At 43.5% G+C, this 16,792-nt stretch overlaps 3 protein-coding genes across 4 annotated transcripts in view; all 3 read right to left on the bottom strand.

Moving 5' to 3' along the window:
* LOC115517209 (protocadherin gamma-A6-like) overlaps positions 1 to 16,787 on the bottom strand; it is a 107,223-nt gene extending 90,436 nt beyond the window's left edge. Inside the window, 4 exon segments of the mRNA XM_030320330.1 lie at positions 13,845 to 14,487; positions 14,490 to 14,527; positions 14,530 to 14,911; positions 14,913 to 16,787. Of these exon segments, the coding sequence (XP_030176190.1) occupies positions 13,867 to 14,487; positions 14,490 to 14,527; positions 14,530 to 14,911; positions 14,913 to 16,268 (2,397 nt within the window). The 5' untranslated portion in view covers positions 16,269 to 16,787 and the 3' untranslated portion in view covers positions 13,845 to 13,866.
* LOC115517050 (protocadherin gamma-C4) overlaps positions 1 to 16,792 on the bottom strand; it is a 137,622-nt gene that overhangs the window by 106,448 nt on the left and 14,382 nt on the right. The window contains exon 1 of one of the 2 annotated variants that reach the window (XM_030320268.1): positions 8 to 4,356. The exons of the other annotated variant lie outside the window; for it this stretch is intronic. Coding sequence (XP_030176128.1) covers positions 8 to 2,404 — 2,397 coding nt within the window. The 5' untranslated portion in view covers positions 2,405 to 4,356. Of the gene's footprint in view, positions 1 to 7; positions 4,357 to 16,792 lie in introns of those variants that run through there. 2 annotated transcript variants of the gene reach the window in all.
* LOC116738059 (protocadherin gamma-A7-like) lies at positions 5,146 to 9,430 on the bottom strand. The gene has a single exon (XM_032593084.1). The coding sequence runs from the start codon at positions 8,195 to 8,197 to the stop codon at positions 5,741 to 5,743; it is 2,457 nt and encodes an 818-aa protein (XP_032448975.1). The 5' UTR covers positions 8,198 to 9,430; the 3' UTR covers positions 5,146 to 5,740.

The raw sequence follows: 16,792 nt of genomic DNA, 5'->3' as shown, positions 1-16,792 counted from the left end.
AACTCACCAGATGGGAGGTTGACTCACTGGATTTGCAAAGTGGAAATAAGGCCCCGGATGAATCACCACAAAGTATGTCTTGCTCTGAACTCAATTGCTCATTGCACTTTAGAAAATTAAACTCTGTCTTTCCAGTATGCGCAACGCACAAATTGTAGGAATAAGGCAAAGTCCCTTCACTGTAGTTGGGAGGAATCACAGGTCCTGATTTTTCACAGAGACTGTACTGAAAGCAGCCGCAGGTGGTGGGGCTGGAGGAGCGACGAAGGTGCAAGGCTATGGCCAGAGTCACTGCCGTGAGGAAAAGCACTGAGATCAAGGCCAAAGCCACCACCAAGTAAAACTGCAGCTCGGCCTGGGGGTCAGAGGGCTCCGGACGGTCGCTGACATCCGGCAGTACTTCTTGGAGGCTGTCGGCGAAAACCAGGTGCAGCGTCGCGGTGGCAGAGAGGGGCGGCTGTCCCCCGTCCCGCACGGCGACCAGCAGGCGCTGGCGGGCCGCGTCCCTGTCGCCCAAAGCACGCGCAGTGCGCACCTCGCCCGTGCGCAGCCCCAGGCTGAAGAGTCCGGGCTCGCTGGCCTGCAGCACGTGGTACGACAGCCACGCATTGCGTCCCGAGTCGGCGTCCACCGCCACCACCTTGGTGACCAGGTAGCCGGGCTGCGCGGCGCGCGGCACCGTGTCGAAGAGCGCCGAGCCGTCGGGCCCCAGCGCCGGGTACAGCACCCTAGGCGCGTTGTCGTTGCGGTCGCCCACCAACACGCGCAGGCTCACGTTGGCGCTGAGCGCGGGCGAGCCCTGGTCGCGGGCCTGCACCGTCAGCTCGAAGGCGCGCAGCTGCTCGTGGTCGAAGGCGCGCTGCGCGAACACTACGCCGCTCTGCGCGCTCACGGACACGTAGGACGCCAGCGCCCGCGGCTCCAGGTCGCTGGCCACGATGGAGTAGGACACGCGGCCGTTGGGTCCCAGGTCGGGGTCGGAGGCGCTGACTTGGGCGATAGAGGCTCCAGGAGGATTGTTCTCAACCACGTGGACCACGTAAGAAGGCTGTGGGAAAACCGGCGCGTTGTCATTGACATCGCCAACGTGCAGGGTGACGCTGGAGCTTGAGGAAAGGGGCGGTTTTCCCCTGTCGGTGGCTGTGATAGTAATATTGTACTCAGGGGTCTGCTCACGGTCTAGAACTCCATCTGTCACTAATTTATAGGTGTTTATAGAAGAAGAGAGTATTTTAAACGGAACATCACCTTCTAATTTACAAGTAACTTCTCCGTTGTATCCAGAATCCTTGTCACGGATTTTAATCAAAGCAACGTGTGTTCCCAGCTTGGTGTCCTCCATAATAAGATCCGGTAGAGACTGGATTACCACTTCTGGGAAATTGTCATTTATGTCCTGGACCTCTATCTCGACGGTACATTGGGCAATCATTCCTCCACCATCCCTTGCTTCCAAAACTATGGAATATTCTTTGACTTCCTCAAAATCTAACATATTTAGAATAGTAATTTCCCCCGTGTTAGAATTCAGGTCAAACTGGGTGATCTGGCCTGCTTCAGTGAAAGAGAAGGTGATCTGGGCATTGACACCTTCATCCTGATCGGTGGCCATCACTCGAAGCACAGTGGTGCCAGGAAGCACATTTTCCGGAAGGCCCACCCTGTATAGTTCTTGGCTGAACACTGGAGGGTTATCATTGGCATCAGTCACTAGGACCTGTATCTGGGCAGTACTACTTAGGGATGGATTCCCGCCGTCCAACGCAGTCAAGGTCAACTGGTAGGATTTCTGCTCTTCCCGGTCTAAAGGCATCTTTAGTACCAACTCAGGGTATTTACTACCATCTAATTTCTCTTTATTCACGAGTGAGAAATGATCATTCGGATTGAGCTGATAATTCCGTAATGAGTTGGTACCAATATCTGCATCATGGGCAGATCCTAAAATAAATCGTGCCCCAGGGTTTGTGGACTCACTTATTTGCAGCTCAAAGGAAGTTTGCGTGAATTTTGGTGTGTGGTCATTAATATCTTCGATGTCCACACTCACGTGATAAAAGTTCAACGGATTTTCAGCAACAGCCTCAAATTCCAGAGCACAGGCTGGCTTCTTCCCACAAATCTGCTCCCGGTCTAGCCTGCCGCTCACAAGTAGCTCCCCGCTCTTGGCGCTCACAGTGAAGTAAGGTTTTTCCGAACTGATGCGCAGTTGTCGACTCGGTAACTCATGGACGCTGAGTCCCAAATCCTTGGCGAGGTTCCCCACCACCGAGCCCTCGGGCATTTCTTCGGGAATCCGATAGCGGATCTGCTCTGAGAGCGCCGGGCAGAACAAAGACAGCAGGAAGGGAAAGAGCACTGGCCGCCTCTCAGCCCAGCCCCTTTCCCCAGCGCCGCTCCCCATCCCTTTTGCTCCCCTCAGGTTGCTCACCGGCCTGGAGACGCCGGATTACAAATAATCTCTGTGCTGCAGATGTCCGGAGCTCCGAACAGGCTATATTTCCAGCGTGAGGGTCGGGTTCCCTCTTTTCCAGAGGAGGAAGTTGTGTAAAGGCTCGAGCTAGAGAGCCTGATACAGGGAAAGTGCGCTGCGGCTGCGCGAGAAGATGGCCAGTGCCCAAGCTCTGCACTTTGGCCAACAGCGGCGCCCACAGTCCGCACTGGGAAACTGCAGCCCTGCTGCTTCAGTTTAACCAGCTACAATAATCACAATCCAGCGCCTAACTGAACAAATTATTTTTATATGTTCATATATTTAATGATGATTAATTTGCACTATTAACTACATAGTTATCCCAAATTTCCAGGGTTTAGGGTAATCAACATGTTGACATGCATCTCAAATCCGCACTGTAATAGAAAGATTACTATAACACATACTTGGCCTAAATGATCTCAGAATACAGTAATTTTGAATAGTAATATGAGTAAAGTTTTTTCCTTCTTTCCTTATTCCCGTTTTTCCTGATTTCATTAGTTTTTGGGTAACTCCATGCTGATTCATTTCAATTTTTCAGAAAGCATCAGTAATGCTGAAATTGTCTTTAAAAGGGCACAATTTATATTTAACTCTAAACCCTCTTCTTTCAAAATAGTTTCAGCAATTTCTTTATAGTAGTATCATATGACCTACATGTCACCTATTTAAGAAAATGACAGCTGGAAAAACATTAGCCTATTCTTCCTTTGCATTGCACAATTATTTTCCTGGTTATAAAATATAACATCAACCTTGAAAGTTAGCAGGGAAATATAGTTTGACTTGCAACACAAGGTCACTAACCGTGGTCTACTGCAGTGAGGTTCTGGCTCCCACTTCTGTGCTTAAATTGAACATCACATGATGAGCTCAATTAATAAAATAATCCCTAGGATATTCAATTGCAGTAGCATACTGAGTTTAGGTCACTTTCCCTTCTTGAAAAATATTTTTAAGTATCTAATGAATTTGGGGATATTCTTTTTCAAAATACCTGATAATCATATTTCTGCCTCACCAAGTATCAGTTATTGTCTTCTCAAGTGATTGTACATCTGAACACTGCAAAATATATGAAACATACTTCCACACTATTGCACAGCCCAATTTATGCAAAATACCACCAAACACAATACTATGCTAGAAAAAAGTCCTTTTATTTAACACCCAAAAGGTTACTATACCCAGGAAGAGTTAGCCTATCCCCCTCCTTTCTATTGAAGAATTATTTTCCTGGTTACAAAATGTAACATCAATCTTCAAAGTTACAAAGGGAATAATATTTTGCATAGTTCCTAGTAAACAAGTAGGTCCAAGTAAACAAAATTACTTGTCATCAACCCCTTCTAGTTGCTAATCAACTGATGTACTGAGCTTTAGTAAAATGTTATATAATGAATATAAATGTAGTTAACCCCAGATTGGGTTATTTCTAACTGAATTTTTTTTAGCAGATCCAATAAGTTGAATCAACTTCTGGTCTTGAGTATACAAAATTGTTGTTTCATAAAGCAAGCATCCCCAATCTCCCACTAGGAGAGCCCATAAACACACTTCACATGGCTGTACTGCTAACACAGTACAATGAAATTTTGTCTTAAAACATATATATGCTTATTTCACAAGTGCAACTTGAAATGACACTTTATTTGATGTCATATTTTATTGGTTTCAGGCACTAACCTTTAGTGTGGCATTAGATCCCTATCTCTCATTGATATAGGTCTTAGTGAAGCTTGACACACACATTCCATTCTTTAGGCATCAGTCTAACCTTCTACCAGGATATAACTTTAATAGATGATTATGCTTTAACATGTCAGGAAGCAAAATAACACCTCACACTTGTCAGAATGGCTAAAATCAAAAACACAAGGACTGACAAATGTTTGTGAGGATGTGGAGAAAAAGTAACCCTCCTGGATTGTTGGTGGGAATGCAAACTGGTGCAGCCACTGTGGAAAACAAGTTGGAGGTTCCTCAAAAAGTTAAAAATATAACTAAGATATTATCCAGTAATGGTGCCACTGGGTATTTACCCTCAAGATACAAAAATACAGGGGTACCTGTGTGGCTCAGTTGGCTGACCAGCAGACTCTTGATTTTGGCTCAGGTCATGATCTCGCGGTTCATGGGATCCAGCGCCTGTCGGGCTCTGTGCTCACAACACAAAGCCTGCTTGGGATTCTCTCCCTCTTCTCTCCCCCACCCCCACACACGCACACTCTCTCAAAATAAATATTTTTTAAAAAGATACAAAACCACTAATCCAAAGGGATGCACATACCCCAATATTTGCAGCAGCATTATTTAAACTAGCTAAACTATGGAAATAGTCCAAGTATCCATTGATGAATGGATAAAGAAAATTTATATATATATACACATATACACATACACATACACTTACATACATATCCATACACACACACACACACACACACACACACACACACACACTGGAATATTATTCAGCCACAAAAAGAATGAAATCTTGTCATTTGCGATGACATGGATGGAGCTCAAGAGTATAATGCTAAGTGAAATAAGTCTGTCAGAGAAAGACAAATACCATATGATTTCACTCATATGGGAATTTAAGAAATGAAACAAATAAGCAAGGGGAAAGTGAGAGACAGAGAGAAGCCAAGAAACCGATTCTTAATTATTGAGAATAAACTGGTGGTTATCAGAGGGGAGGTGGGTGAGGGGAATGGGTGAAATAGGTGATAGGTTAAGTAGTGCATTTGTCATGATGACCACTGGGTGATGTACAGAATTGCTGAATCACTATATCGTACACCTGAAACTAATATAACACTGTATATTAACTATACTGGAGTTAAAATTTTTAAATATGTCAGGAAGCAACTGAGATTTTCAAAGTCATAAAGTTGAGGTATATGGAGGCAGAAGATCTTCAAGAACCTTTCCTAGATCTAATCTAAAAAGAATCCTGACAAGGTGTATGAGCTGTATTTTCCTCTTGCTAACCCAGTGCAATGAAAAACATGTAACAATTTATTCTCATTTATAAAACACATGAATTGAGAACACTGAAGGGAAAATACATGGAAGGCATAAAAATGTGACAGTCCACTTATTCACAGTCTTGTATAGGCTTTCACTAAGGAAATGACACCAAAACCTATGTCAATAAGTGTTCTATGTTAAATAAATCGGTTAACTGCTTTTGTCTCTTACATTTTTAAAACATTTGTTTCACAATACAGTAAAGAAAATTACACAAAATATAATTCCTCAAGGATGTAAAGATAAATGTATTAGTGAACTCACCTGAATATTTTCTGCTTCGTCCTTACATCCATGAAAATCTATAGATGTTAATGAGGGATCTTTTTTCTCACAGCTCTCCAGACTGAGGAGCATGTCTGCATAGTTGGGCTGGGGGAAGATCACGTGACTCTCCCTGGAGTCCGCGGTGAGGGAGACCTCGTGGGAATACGTCTGCAGGAAAGCCCGCACCCCATCCACGCCCACAAAGCGCGAGGCGGGCACGCCAGCCAATCCACCCCCCGCAGCCTGGAGCAGACGCGATGAGCGCCAGCGCCTCAGTCTGAGAGCCAGCAGCACGATCACAAAGGCAAGGAAGACGCAGGAGACTGCGGCCACCGCCACCACCAGGTACAGCGTGAGACCTGAGGCATCAGGGTCAGCTGGGGGCTCGAGACTGCCCAGGTCGGCCAGGACGTCTGGAATGCTGTCGGCCACCGCCACCGTGAGCGTGACGGTGGCCGAGAGAGGGGGTTGGCCGTGGTCTTGCACTGCCACCACCAGGCTCTGCTTGAGCGCATCTCTGTCCTGCAGGGCCCGCGCTGTGCGCACCTCGCCCGTGTGCAGCCCCACCGCGAAAAGCCCTGGCTCGCTGGCCTTGAGCAGGCGGTAGGACAACCAGGCGTTCTGGCCAGAGTCTCTATCCACCGCCACCACCTTGGTTACCAGGTAGCCGGGCTCTGCCGATCGGGGTGCCAGCTCCACGCCTGTGGAACCGTCGGTGGGGAGGGCGGGGTACAGGATCTCCGGTGTGTTGTCATTCTGGTCAAGAATGAATATACTCAAGGACACATTGCTGCTAAGCGGTGGGTCTCCGCTGTCCTGCGCAGTCACTCTCAGTTGCAGGTCACGGAATTGCTCATAGTCGAAGGAATGCAAGGCATACAGGACACCAGTGTCAGAGTTGATGGACACATAGGAGGATAGGGGTGCCCCCCGGAGCGTGTCTTCAGACAGGGAGTAAGTGACTTGGGCATTCTCATGGCTGTCCGGGTCATGTGCAGTCACAGAGAAGATGGAGGCACCTCTGGGGTTGTTTTCAGGGATGTAGACAGAATAGGAGGAGTGGGGGAAGGCAGGTGGGTTGTCGTTGGTATCTGCCACATTCACTGAGATGTGAGTTTCCATGGACAAGGGTGGGGTTCCACCATCTGTGGCTTTCAGTGTGATGTTATACACAGGGAGTTTTTCCCGGTCTAGTTTTTTCGCTGTCACCAACCTATAATAATTGTCTACTGATCTTTCTAATTTAAAAGGCAGATTTTCTGAAATAGTGCAGGTCACCTCACCATTCTTGCCGGAATCTCGATCTTGAAGGTAGAAAAGAGCAATTACTGTTCCAGGAGGAGTGTCTTCAGGGATTGAGTTGCTTACAGATGTTAGAGTCACTTCTGGGGCATTGTCATTCACATCTAAAATTGTGATAATTACTTTAGCCCTTGTCATGCTACCAGGACCGTCCTGAGCCTGAACTTCCATTTCATAGTAGCTGGACTCTTCATAATCTAGGCCTTCTGAAGTTGATAATTCTCCTGTATGAGGGTTCAGTTGGAATATCTGTAGAATTTTTTGAGTTATTTTCCGGAAAGAATATGTCACTTCCCCATTGACTCCCTCATCCAGATCGACAGCGTGTACTGTGAGCAATCTTGTGCCCACTGGTACGTTCTCAGGGACAGTTACTTGGTACTGAGGCAAAGAGAAGACTGGCACGTGATCATTCACATCCACCACAGTTACCTGGATGCGGGCGGTTTCCGATCGGGGTGGGTCACCGCCGTCAGAGGCTGTAAGGAGTAGGTGGTGAACAGCCTCTTCCTCTCTATCCAGCACCCTTTCCAGCACTAATTCTGGATATTTAGCTCCATCATCTCCAGTCTGCACAACCAGGGAGAAGTGACGATTGGGACTGAGCTGGTAGCTCTGGAGGGAGTTCGTGCCCACATCTGGATCCCTAGCCTCATTTAAGGGAAACCGCACCCCAGGAGCTGTGTTCTCCGTTATTTTTACAGTCATTTCTTCTGTCAAGAATCTAGGAGAATTGTCATTAACATCTATTATTTCCACTTCTATAGGGTAAAGACTCATTTTATCCATCAGGATGTTAAAGTTCACCAGGCACCGTGCACTCTGAGCGCAGAGCTCCTCCCGGTCTATTCTGCCTGCAGTGACCAAGCTGCCGCTTCGCGGATTCAGAGCGAAAAGCTGTGTCCTACCTCTGGAGACGATGCGGATTCCGTGCTCTGCCAGTTCCCGGGGCTCCAGGCCCAGATCCTTAGCGATATTACCCACAAAAGACCCTGTGTCTGTTTCCTCCGGCAAAGAGTAGAAAATATGTCCTGCCCAAGCTTCTCTCCGGGTCCCCAGGAGGATGGAGAGCAGGATGAATCCTCTGTAGTCTCGACCCCTCTTCAGAGTCGCCATTGTTGTCCTGCTGATCTTGTTAGACACTGGACTATCTCCTTTTGCGCTTATGGATGCCAGTGTGTCAGCGTGGAATCCTTTGTATTCATAAGAGAAGCCCGGAATTTAGTATAATAGAGACCGGAGTTTGATGCAGCTTGGAAGAGAATTTGTCTCAATCTGATGTTTCTTTGTACTGTAAAATCTCGGTGGCTCTGGCAGATCTTATTGCATCACTTTCCCCGTGGTTGGTGAACAGCGGCACTCAGAGTCCTTACTAAGTTACTGCACCATATTGAAGCAAGATAACTGATTTTTCAGAAAGTTGTTTTATCCTTCAAAATCCTTCCATTTATATGTCTTCGATATATATATCTAACTTAAAAATACATTCCAGTTAAATGAAATAATGCAACAATGCTTATGATGGATGCTTATTAATTCAAGATAATTGCATTTTTTTTTTTCTCCTTTGCATTGCAACTTTGAAATGATGTTGGGTGCTACCTCAGACTTCACTGAACATGGAGTAAAAGTAGTGTTTTCAGGTAAAAAAAGTACAACTTATTTTGAAAAGGTGTGTGTATGTATACATAAGAAAGATGCTATGTAGAAATCGTTTTCATCAGTATAATAAATTTAAGTTAATTCATTAATATTGAACACATACTATGTTCTAGACACTACCACGTAAGACTCAGTCAAAATTTTCTTTAAGATACAGACAGGTCATTTAATTAAGTTTTTGATTGGAAGGAACTTTAGAGATGATTTAGTCCAATACCTTCATTTTAATGATTTTAAAAATAAGAGGAAATTACCTTGTCCTTGATTATATATATAATAGTATACGTTGGAATACAAATATCATCACTTCCAGTGTTTTGAGCAGAAAAAAGAAAACCATTTGCCTTGGCTGATGCTTTATGCTCAAAAAGTGCCATTAGAGATGAGGCGAGAACCCAAGCAGTAACGGTCAGCTATAGACGAAATTTTGTACAGAAGGCAGGAATTTGCAGAGATTCTACTAGCTGTGGAGTGTTAAAGTGGATGTTGACTGCTTCTCTTCATTATGCAATTCAAATAATCTTCCTACTCTAGATGATTATTCTAGAATAATTGAAAAAAGATGGGCCTCCAGATAGCCTTTGAGCATACAAACAGAACTGTCCTGAGAAGATCATTAGAGGTACCAATTTTTCCACTGATGTTAAGTAAAACTGAATTGTTGATGGCTCAGTTCTTCTCAGCTTATAGAAATAAAGTTCCTTCCACATAGTTGCAAGAGAAAAGAGAGTTACCTGTTCTGAAATGAAGACCTGGCAAGAAATAACCCTACTTCATGGGGCGCCTGGATGGCTCAGTTGGAAGAGCGTGCAATTCTTGATTTTGAGATTGTGAGTTCAGGCCCCATGTTAGGTTTAGAGATTACTTATATAAATAAACTTTTTTAAAAAGAAATAACCTTGCTTTGTAAATTATTTTAAGCCATAGGGGAGTAGATAGCAGCACCAGGAAGAGAAATCAAAAGTAGCACTGAAAATGCTTGACTTAGTTGCTGGAGATTTCCTAATTACGTAATCTATTTCTGCTCTCTGATGGCACTGGTCCAAAATATAGGCAATGCTTTGAATGAAATGCTGTTTTAATCTATCAAAATAATTTACAGCCATGTTTTTTTCACCAAGTAGACAGAATAACTTTTTGTTCAAAGGAGCCAATATGAGTATTACAGATTAGTTCCATAAATAGGAGTTAAATACTATTTGTTTAGTAGTAATTTTGAACTTCTTGTTGACGTAAGCAAAGTCATTAAAGATCATGAGTACTTGCAGACATTTTTAAACAAAACTTTTATGTCTGAATATTATGGCTGCCAATGTCGTGATCTTTTTTTCTACCTAACACTTCAAAAATCATAGTGTCATCTTACATTTCTTTCTTATTCTACTATTTTTAAAAAGTCTCAGTTAACTTATTACTTCTGGATACCTTATTTGGAACTAAATAAGTAAGATCTAGATGAATAAGATTATGAACATACTCTGAACATAAAGCATACTTTAGGAAATAACTGGCTTTATATCTCTAGTAACCAATTTTTCTAAGTTACTCTACAACATAAATTTAAATATTAAAGATCTCTACTAGACCAATGAGTTATGTTAAATATAACATAGGTTTACCATATAAACTGAAATAAGTTTAGTTTTAAAGGAAGTATGTTATTATTGATTGAGTTATTAGGAAGAATGGACCTTCATCTGTTTACTTGCATAAAAAATTCTATGGAAAAAAATTGTATGGAAAGTCTAATTGACTTCCTAGGCATCGAGTTATTCATCATCTCTCCTTTCTTTATGGAACTTTTTTTCTATTGAGAAAACATTGTTTGGAGTTCTGTTTAGATTTACATTCCCAGGCAAACATGTAGGTATTTTCCATTTCTCTCTGAGATTTTTACTTCTTCCCATTGACAACTGTCACCTCAACAGAAGTTTCATCAGATGGGTGGTTTTCAAAGATGATAAACTAGCCCAATAATTTGGTAGGTTTTCCTCCTGATGCTTCAAAATTCAGTACTTAAAGTTTCAGACTGCCTATCTTATTAATATGATCTGTATTGTATGTAGGTCTGAGAACCTCAGTTAGTCAGAATTTAGCAAATTCCATGACTGCTAGGATTTAACACTTGGTCAGTCCACATGAATGAGTATTATTGAGAGTAGAATCTGATAGTTTTTCTCAATAAAATATTTTATTTATTTAAATGAAATGGTCATAGGTAATTCAGGTAAGAGAATGAAATAATGAAACAAACCATCCTACTATCCCATTAGTGAGTGAACAGATAAGCGAATAAAATAAACCAGCCTACTATCCATAAAACCCAGTTAAGTGAACTTTGCTTACAACAATGCAGGTTTAAGATGTAATTTATTTTTATTTTTTCAAGATGTAGCTTAAATCATCCAGAATTGGTGCTATAAAAAACATTTACACTCTCAGATCATATCAAACAAATCTTAATACTTGTATGAGATAATCTGACTCCCATGACCAATACCCAAGATTCAAGTTGTTTAAAATTATTTACTATTAAATTCCTAATGAAACCATCAAATAATTATATCACAAATGTCCAAGAAAATCATATTTGAAAATGTGTATGTCTGGAATCTCTTAGTCGTATACATTTGGAATCTTGAAATAAATAATTCTAAAATAATCTCTGAGATGTAAATACCACAATACTGACTTGGGGAAACATAGAATACATTTAGCATCTAATTTAAAGGCATCAACTCAACATTATATTAAAATTTTTTTTACGTTTATTTATTTTTGAGAAACAGAGAGAGACAGAGCACAAGTGGGGGAGGGGCAGAGATAGAAGGAGACACAGAATCCGAAGCAGGCTCCAGGCTCCGAGCTGTCAGCACAGAGCCCAATGCAATTCAGGGCTTGAACTCACAAACTGCGAGATCATGACCTGAGCCGAAGCCAGATGCTGAACCGACTGAGCCACGCAGGTGCCCCAATATTATCTTAGAGATGATTGGGGCACCTGGGTGTTTCATTCGGTTAAGCATCCAACTTCAGCTTAGGTCATGATCTCACAGTTGGTGGGCTTAAGGACCACATCAGGCTCTGCACTGATAACTCAGAGCCTGGAGCCTGGTTCAGATTCTGTGTTTCCCTTGCTCTCTCCCCCTCACCCCCTTGTGCACACACACTCTCTCTCTCTGAAAAAGAAATAAATAAACATTAAAAAAAAAGACTGACAATTTCCGGTTACAAAGGAAGGTTCTCATTTATTTTCAAGATATCTTTTCAATTATTTATGTTAAATGTGAATACCCAATTTAGAAGCATAAGTGGCCAATCTATTGCATTATCAGATCATAGAATCCTCCAGCTCAGGATTGGAAAATACCTTGACTATTATGTATGTCAACAACTCATCCAATTATATTATCCCCTGTATTCTATTAATTCCAGGGCCAACAGCTTACTTTTGAAAGGAGCTAATAATAGAACCTCTTACCTCCTAGGCAATCCATTTTCCATTAGAACAACTTCAACAACTCAAAACCTTGCTTTTTTCTACTCATCAAACCACAGTTTCATTCACACCTTTGGGCCATGATGAATGAGACTAATTCTTCTAATGACAGCTCTCCTTTCCTTAAATATTTGGATAGAGTTTCTATATGACAGAAACCTTATTTTATGTGGGTTAAATGTGCTAAATTATTTAAATTCTTATTTGAACACTATCAATCCTTCATTCTCCCATTCAATATTCAGTTCTCTAATTTTTAGAGATACATCCTTGTAAGTGGACACTAATAAGCATAGTTAGAAATTCATTTCGGGAGTGCATGGGTGGCTCATTTGATTAAGCATCTGGCTTCATCTGGGATCATGATCTCCTGTTTCGTGAGTTCCAGCCCTGCATCAGGCTCTCTGCTGTCAGCACAGAGCCTGCTTCGGATCTTCTGTCTCCCTCTCACTCTGCCCCTCCACTGCTTGTGCACAATAGTGCACTCTCTCTCCCTCAAAAATAAACATAAAAAATTATTTTAAAAATTCATTTGCACTCTTAAGTACTATCAACCACACAGATTGCAGAAGACATTATAGTAGGCATACAGCATCAGATGCTTACATTTGTTAACATGTTAACAATCACAATTATAATACTGGTGATGTCAACAAATACTTGTTCACTATACTACTTTATAGTTGAAAAAAACTTTAATTATTTTGTTATATTTTCTCAGAATTTGTGTGAAGTACAGAAGACAAGTCTTTTTAATTTAAATTTTACTTTAAAAACTATAGATATTGTGACTGGCCCGAGATGAATAACAAATAGTTCCAGGAATGTTATTCAGGCTAACACCAAAGATCGGGTCTTCTCTGCTACAGAGATCAATTACTTTTATCTTTCATAAAAATAATTTTTGATTCCTAAGTAGTAAAGGGGGAAAATATCTCTCACAAATCTCCATTATTTTAGAAAGCACGTGCTATTAATTAAAATCGGGGGAAACTGAGACCTTGATCTTAACAGAGGCTGCAATTCAGTTTTTTTTTACATTAGAAAAAGAATCTCATGGGGCACCTGACTGGTTCAATTGATTGAGGGTCTATGGATTTCACTCTGGATTTCAGCTCAGGTCATGATCCCAGGGTGGTGGATGGATCCCCACTTCAGGCTCTGCCAACATGGGATATACTCTCTCTCTCTTACTCTCTCTCTCTCTCAATCTCTCTCTCTGCCCCTCCCCTGCTCAAACACTTTCTCTCTCAAAATAAATTAAAAACATTTTGAAAAGAAAAAGAATCTCACAAATGTCACAAGGCAGGAACACACACACACACACACACACACACACACACACACACACACACTCTAACAAAAGAAATGAACGAAACCCAAGGCAGAAAGAGCTTGCCAGCAGAAAGGTAAAGAAAATCTGCATCATACATTAAGATTTTTTTCATGAAATTAGACGAAACTAAGATTTAATAGAGTTCAACTGATATTTTAAAAATTCTCAAAATTGACGCACTGCAAAGACTAAGAAAACTAAGCACTGATCAAAGAAAATTTTAAACGTTCCTGTTCAAATAAAACCAATAAAAGGAATAACCTCACCTGAACAAGGGAGTCTTCCTCTTTACAAAAACCTGAATCTTCCTGAATCAAAAGAGGCTCGCTTTTCCCACAGCTTTCTCCGCTGATAAGCGTGTCGGCATAGTTGGGCTGGGGGAAGATCACGTGACTCTCCCTGGAGTCCGCCCTGACCGAGACCTCCCGGGAGTAGGTCTGCAGAAAAGCGCGCACTCCGTCCACGCCCACAAAGCTCGAGGCGGGCACGCCAGCCAATCCAACCCCCGCAGCCTGGAGTAGACGGGACGAATGCCAGCGCCTCAGCTGAGTCCCGCAGCACGATCACAAAGGCAAGGAAGACGCAGGAGATTGCGGCCACCGCCACCACCAGGTACAGCGTGAGATCCGAATCATCAGGGTCGGCCGAGGGCCTGATGCTGCCCAGGTCAGTCAGGACGTCTGGAATGCTGTCGGCCACCGCCACCGTGAGCGTGACGGTGGCCGAGAGAGGGGGTTGGCCGTGGTCTTGCACTGCCACCACCAGGCTCTGCTTGAGCGCATCTCTGTCCTGCAGGGCCCGCGCTGTGCGCACCTCGCCCGTGTGCAGCCCCACCGCGAAAAGCCCTGGCTCGCTGGCCTTGAGCAGGCGGTAGGACAACCAGGCGTTCTGGCCAGAGTCTCTATCCACCCGCCACCCACCTTGGTTACCAGGTAGCCGGGCTCTGCGATCGGGGTGCCAGCTCCACGCCTGTGGAACCGTCGGTGGGGAGGGCGGGGTACAGGATCTCCGGTGTGTTGTCATTCTGGTCAAGAATGAATATACTCAAGGACACATTGCTGCTAAGCGGTGGGTCTCCGCTGTCCTGCGCAGTCACTCTCAGTTGCAGGTCACGGAATTGCTCATAGTCGAAGGAATGCAAGGCATACAGGACACCAGTGTCAGAGTTGATGGACACATAGGAGGATAGGGGTGCCCCCCGGAGCGTGTCTTCAGACAGGGAGTAAGTGACTTGGGCATTCTCATGGCTGTCCGGGTCATGTGCAGTCACAGAGAAGATGGAGGCACCTCTGGGGTTGTTTTCAGGGATGTAGACAGAATAGGAGGAGTGGGGGGAAGGCAGGTGGGTTGTCGTTGATATCTGCCACATTTAGGTAAATAAGTGTTTCTGTAGACAGAGGTGGAATTCCTTTGTCTGTGACTGTTACAGTGATGTTGTACAAGGATACCTGTTCTCGATCTAGTACTGTATTGGTCACTAATCGATAATAATTGTCTACTGATTTTTCCAGTTCAAATGGCATACTTCTTGAGATGGAGCATGTTACCAGGCCATTCAGTCCAGAGTCTCTATCATATACTTGAAAAAGAGCGATTACTGTTCCTGGAGGCATACTTTCAGCAACTGATCTGCTTCCAGATGTAACTACCACTTCTGGTACATTATCATTTACATCTAAGATAGTTATTAAGACTTTTGCTCTGTCAAGTAGACCTGGCCTATCTCTGGCTTCAACATCCAGTTCATAAAAGCTTGAATCCTCATAGTCTAAATTTGCAGAGATCGAGATTTCTCCAGTGAAAACATTCAAGCAGAAAATCTTGGAGATCTTTTCTGTTACCCTCAGGAAGGAATACATTACTTCCGCATGGACTCCTTCATCCTGGTCAGTAGCATTTACCGACAAGACTGGTGTGCCTACTGGCAGGTTTTCAGGAACACTTACACGATAGATAGGCTGAGTAAATACTGGAGCGTTGTCATTCACGTCTAGGACAGTTACCACAATTCGAGCAGTGCCTGAGCGGACAGGTTCACCGCCATCCACAGCAGTAAGGATGAGGTGGTGAACGGCATCTCCCTCCCGATCCAGGGCACGCTCAAGCACCAGCTCTGGGTATTTGGGCCTATCAGCTTCACTCTGCACGTCCACTGAGAAGTGACTATTCTTGCTGAGTTTGAAGCCTTGAAGAGAGTTCATTCCCACATCCAGGTCATAGACCTCCATTAGTGGAAAACGAGAGGATGGGGGTGCGTTTTCCGGAATTTTCACTTCTAATTCTTCCCTAAAGAATCGGGGTGTGTTGTCATTAATGTCCAGTATTTCCACTTCTATGGGATAAAGATTCAGTTTATCCTCAATGAGGATGTTAAAACTCACCAGACACCGCGCGGTCTGGGCACAGAGCTCCTCCCGGTCTATTCTGTCTGCGGTGACCAAGTTGCCGCTTCGCGGGTTCAGAGAAAAGAGCTGCATCCTACCTCTGGAGACGATGCGGACTCCATGCTCCCCCAGCTCCTGGAGCTCTAGCCCCAGATCGTCAGCGATGTTTCCTACGAAGGAACCTTTGTCCAGCTCTTCAGGAATGGAATAACGGATCTGCCTGGCCCCGAGCTCCCCCAGAATCCCCAGCAGAATAACGAGTACCACTAATCCGCTCCGGTGCCGGCGCTTTTGCAGAGCTGCCATGACAGGCTCCTTATGGACTTCCTGGGGATTGTGAGTAGAGGGAGCAGGTTCACAATCACTTTTTTGTGCTCCTCTGAATTAGAAGCCAAGGTCCATAAACAAGTAGAGGTCAGATGCGAAGCGTTTTAGATTAGAATTTCTGCGCAGCTGGAGAGCTATGGTGTCTGATCTGCTTTGTGCTGGAGGATATTACTTGAGTTGTCATTACTTTCCTTGCCGGAATTAGTGAACAGCGACGCTTAGAGTCCTAACTTAATACTGCACCGTTTTTGTGAAACCATCATGCAAAGAATCTTATTTCTGCTAAATCTGCTTAGATGTCACTCATATTTCCCTCCCCAAGAAGAATAAAAGCGCATATTTTGAATAGTTTTATATACCCAGGAATTTATTCATTTTTTGGGGGGTCATGAGCTCTTAGGGCCTTGGAGGAAAGAAATAAGATTATGCTTTTCTGTAAATTTGAATTCTATTCCACCATCATTTATATTTGTCCCATTTTCATTTTTTTAATGTTTCACATT

The sequence above is a fragment of the Lynx canadensis genome, chromosome A1 (genome assembly GCF_007474595.2).
Source record: "Lynx canadensis isolate LIC74 chromosome A1, mLynCan4.pri.v2, whole genome shotgun sequence".
In the NCBI taxonomy this organism is placed as follows: Eukaryota; Metazoa; Chordata; class Mammalia; order Carnivora; family Felidae; genus Lynx; species Lynx canadensis.
This window is presented reverse-complemented; position numbering and strand designations above follow the sequence as displayed.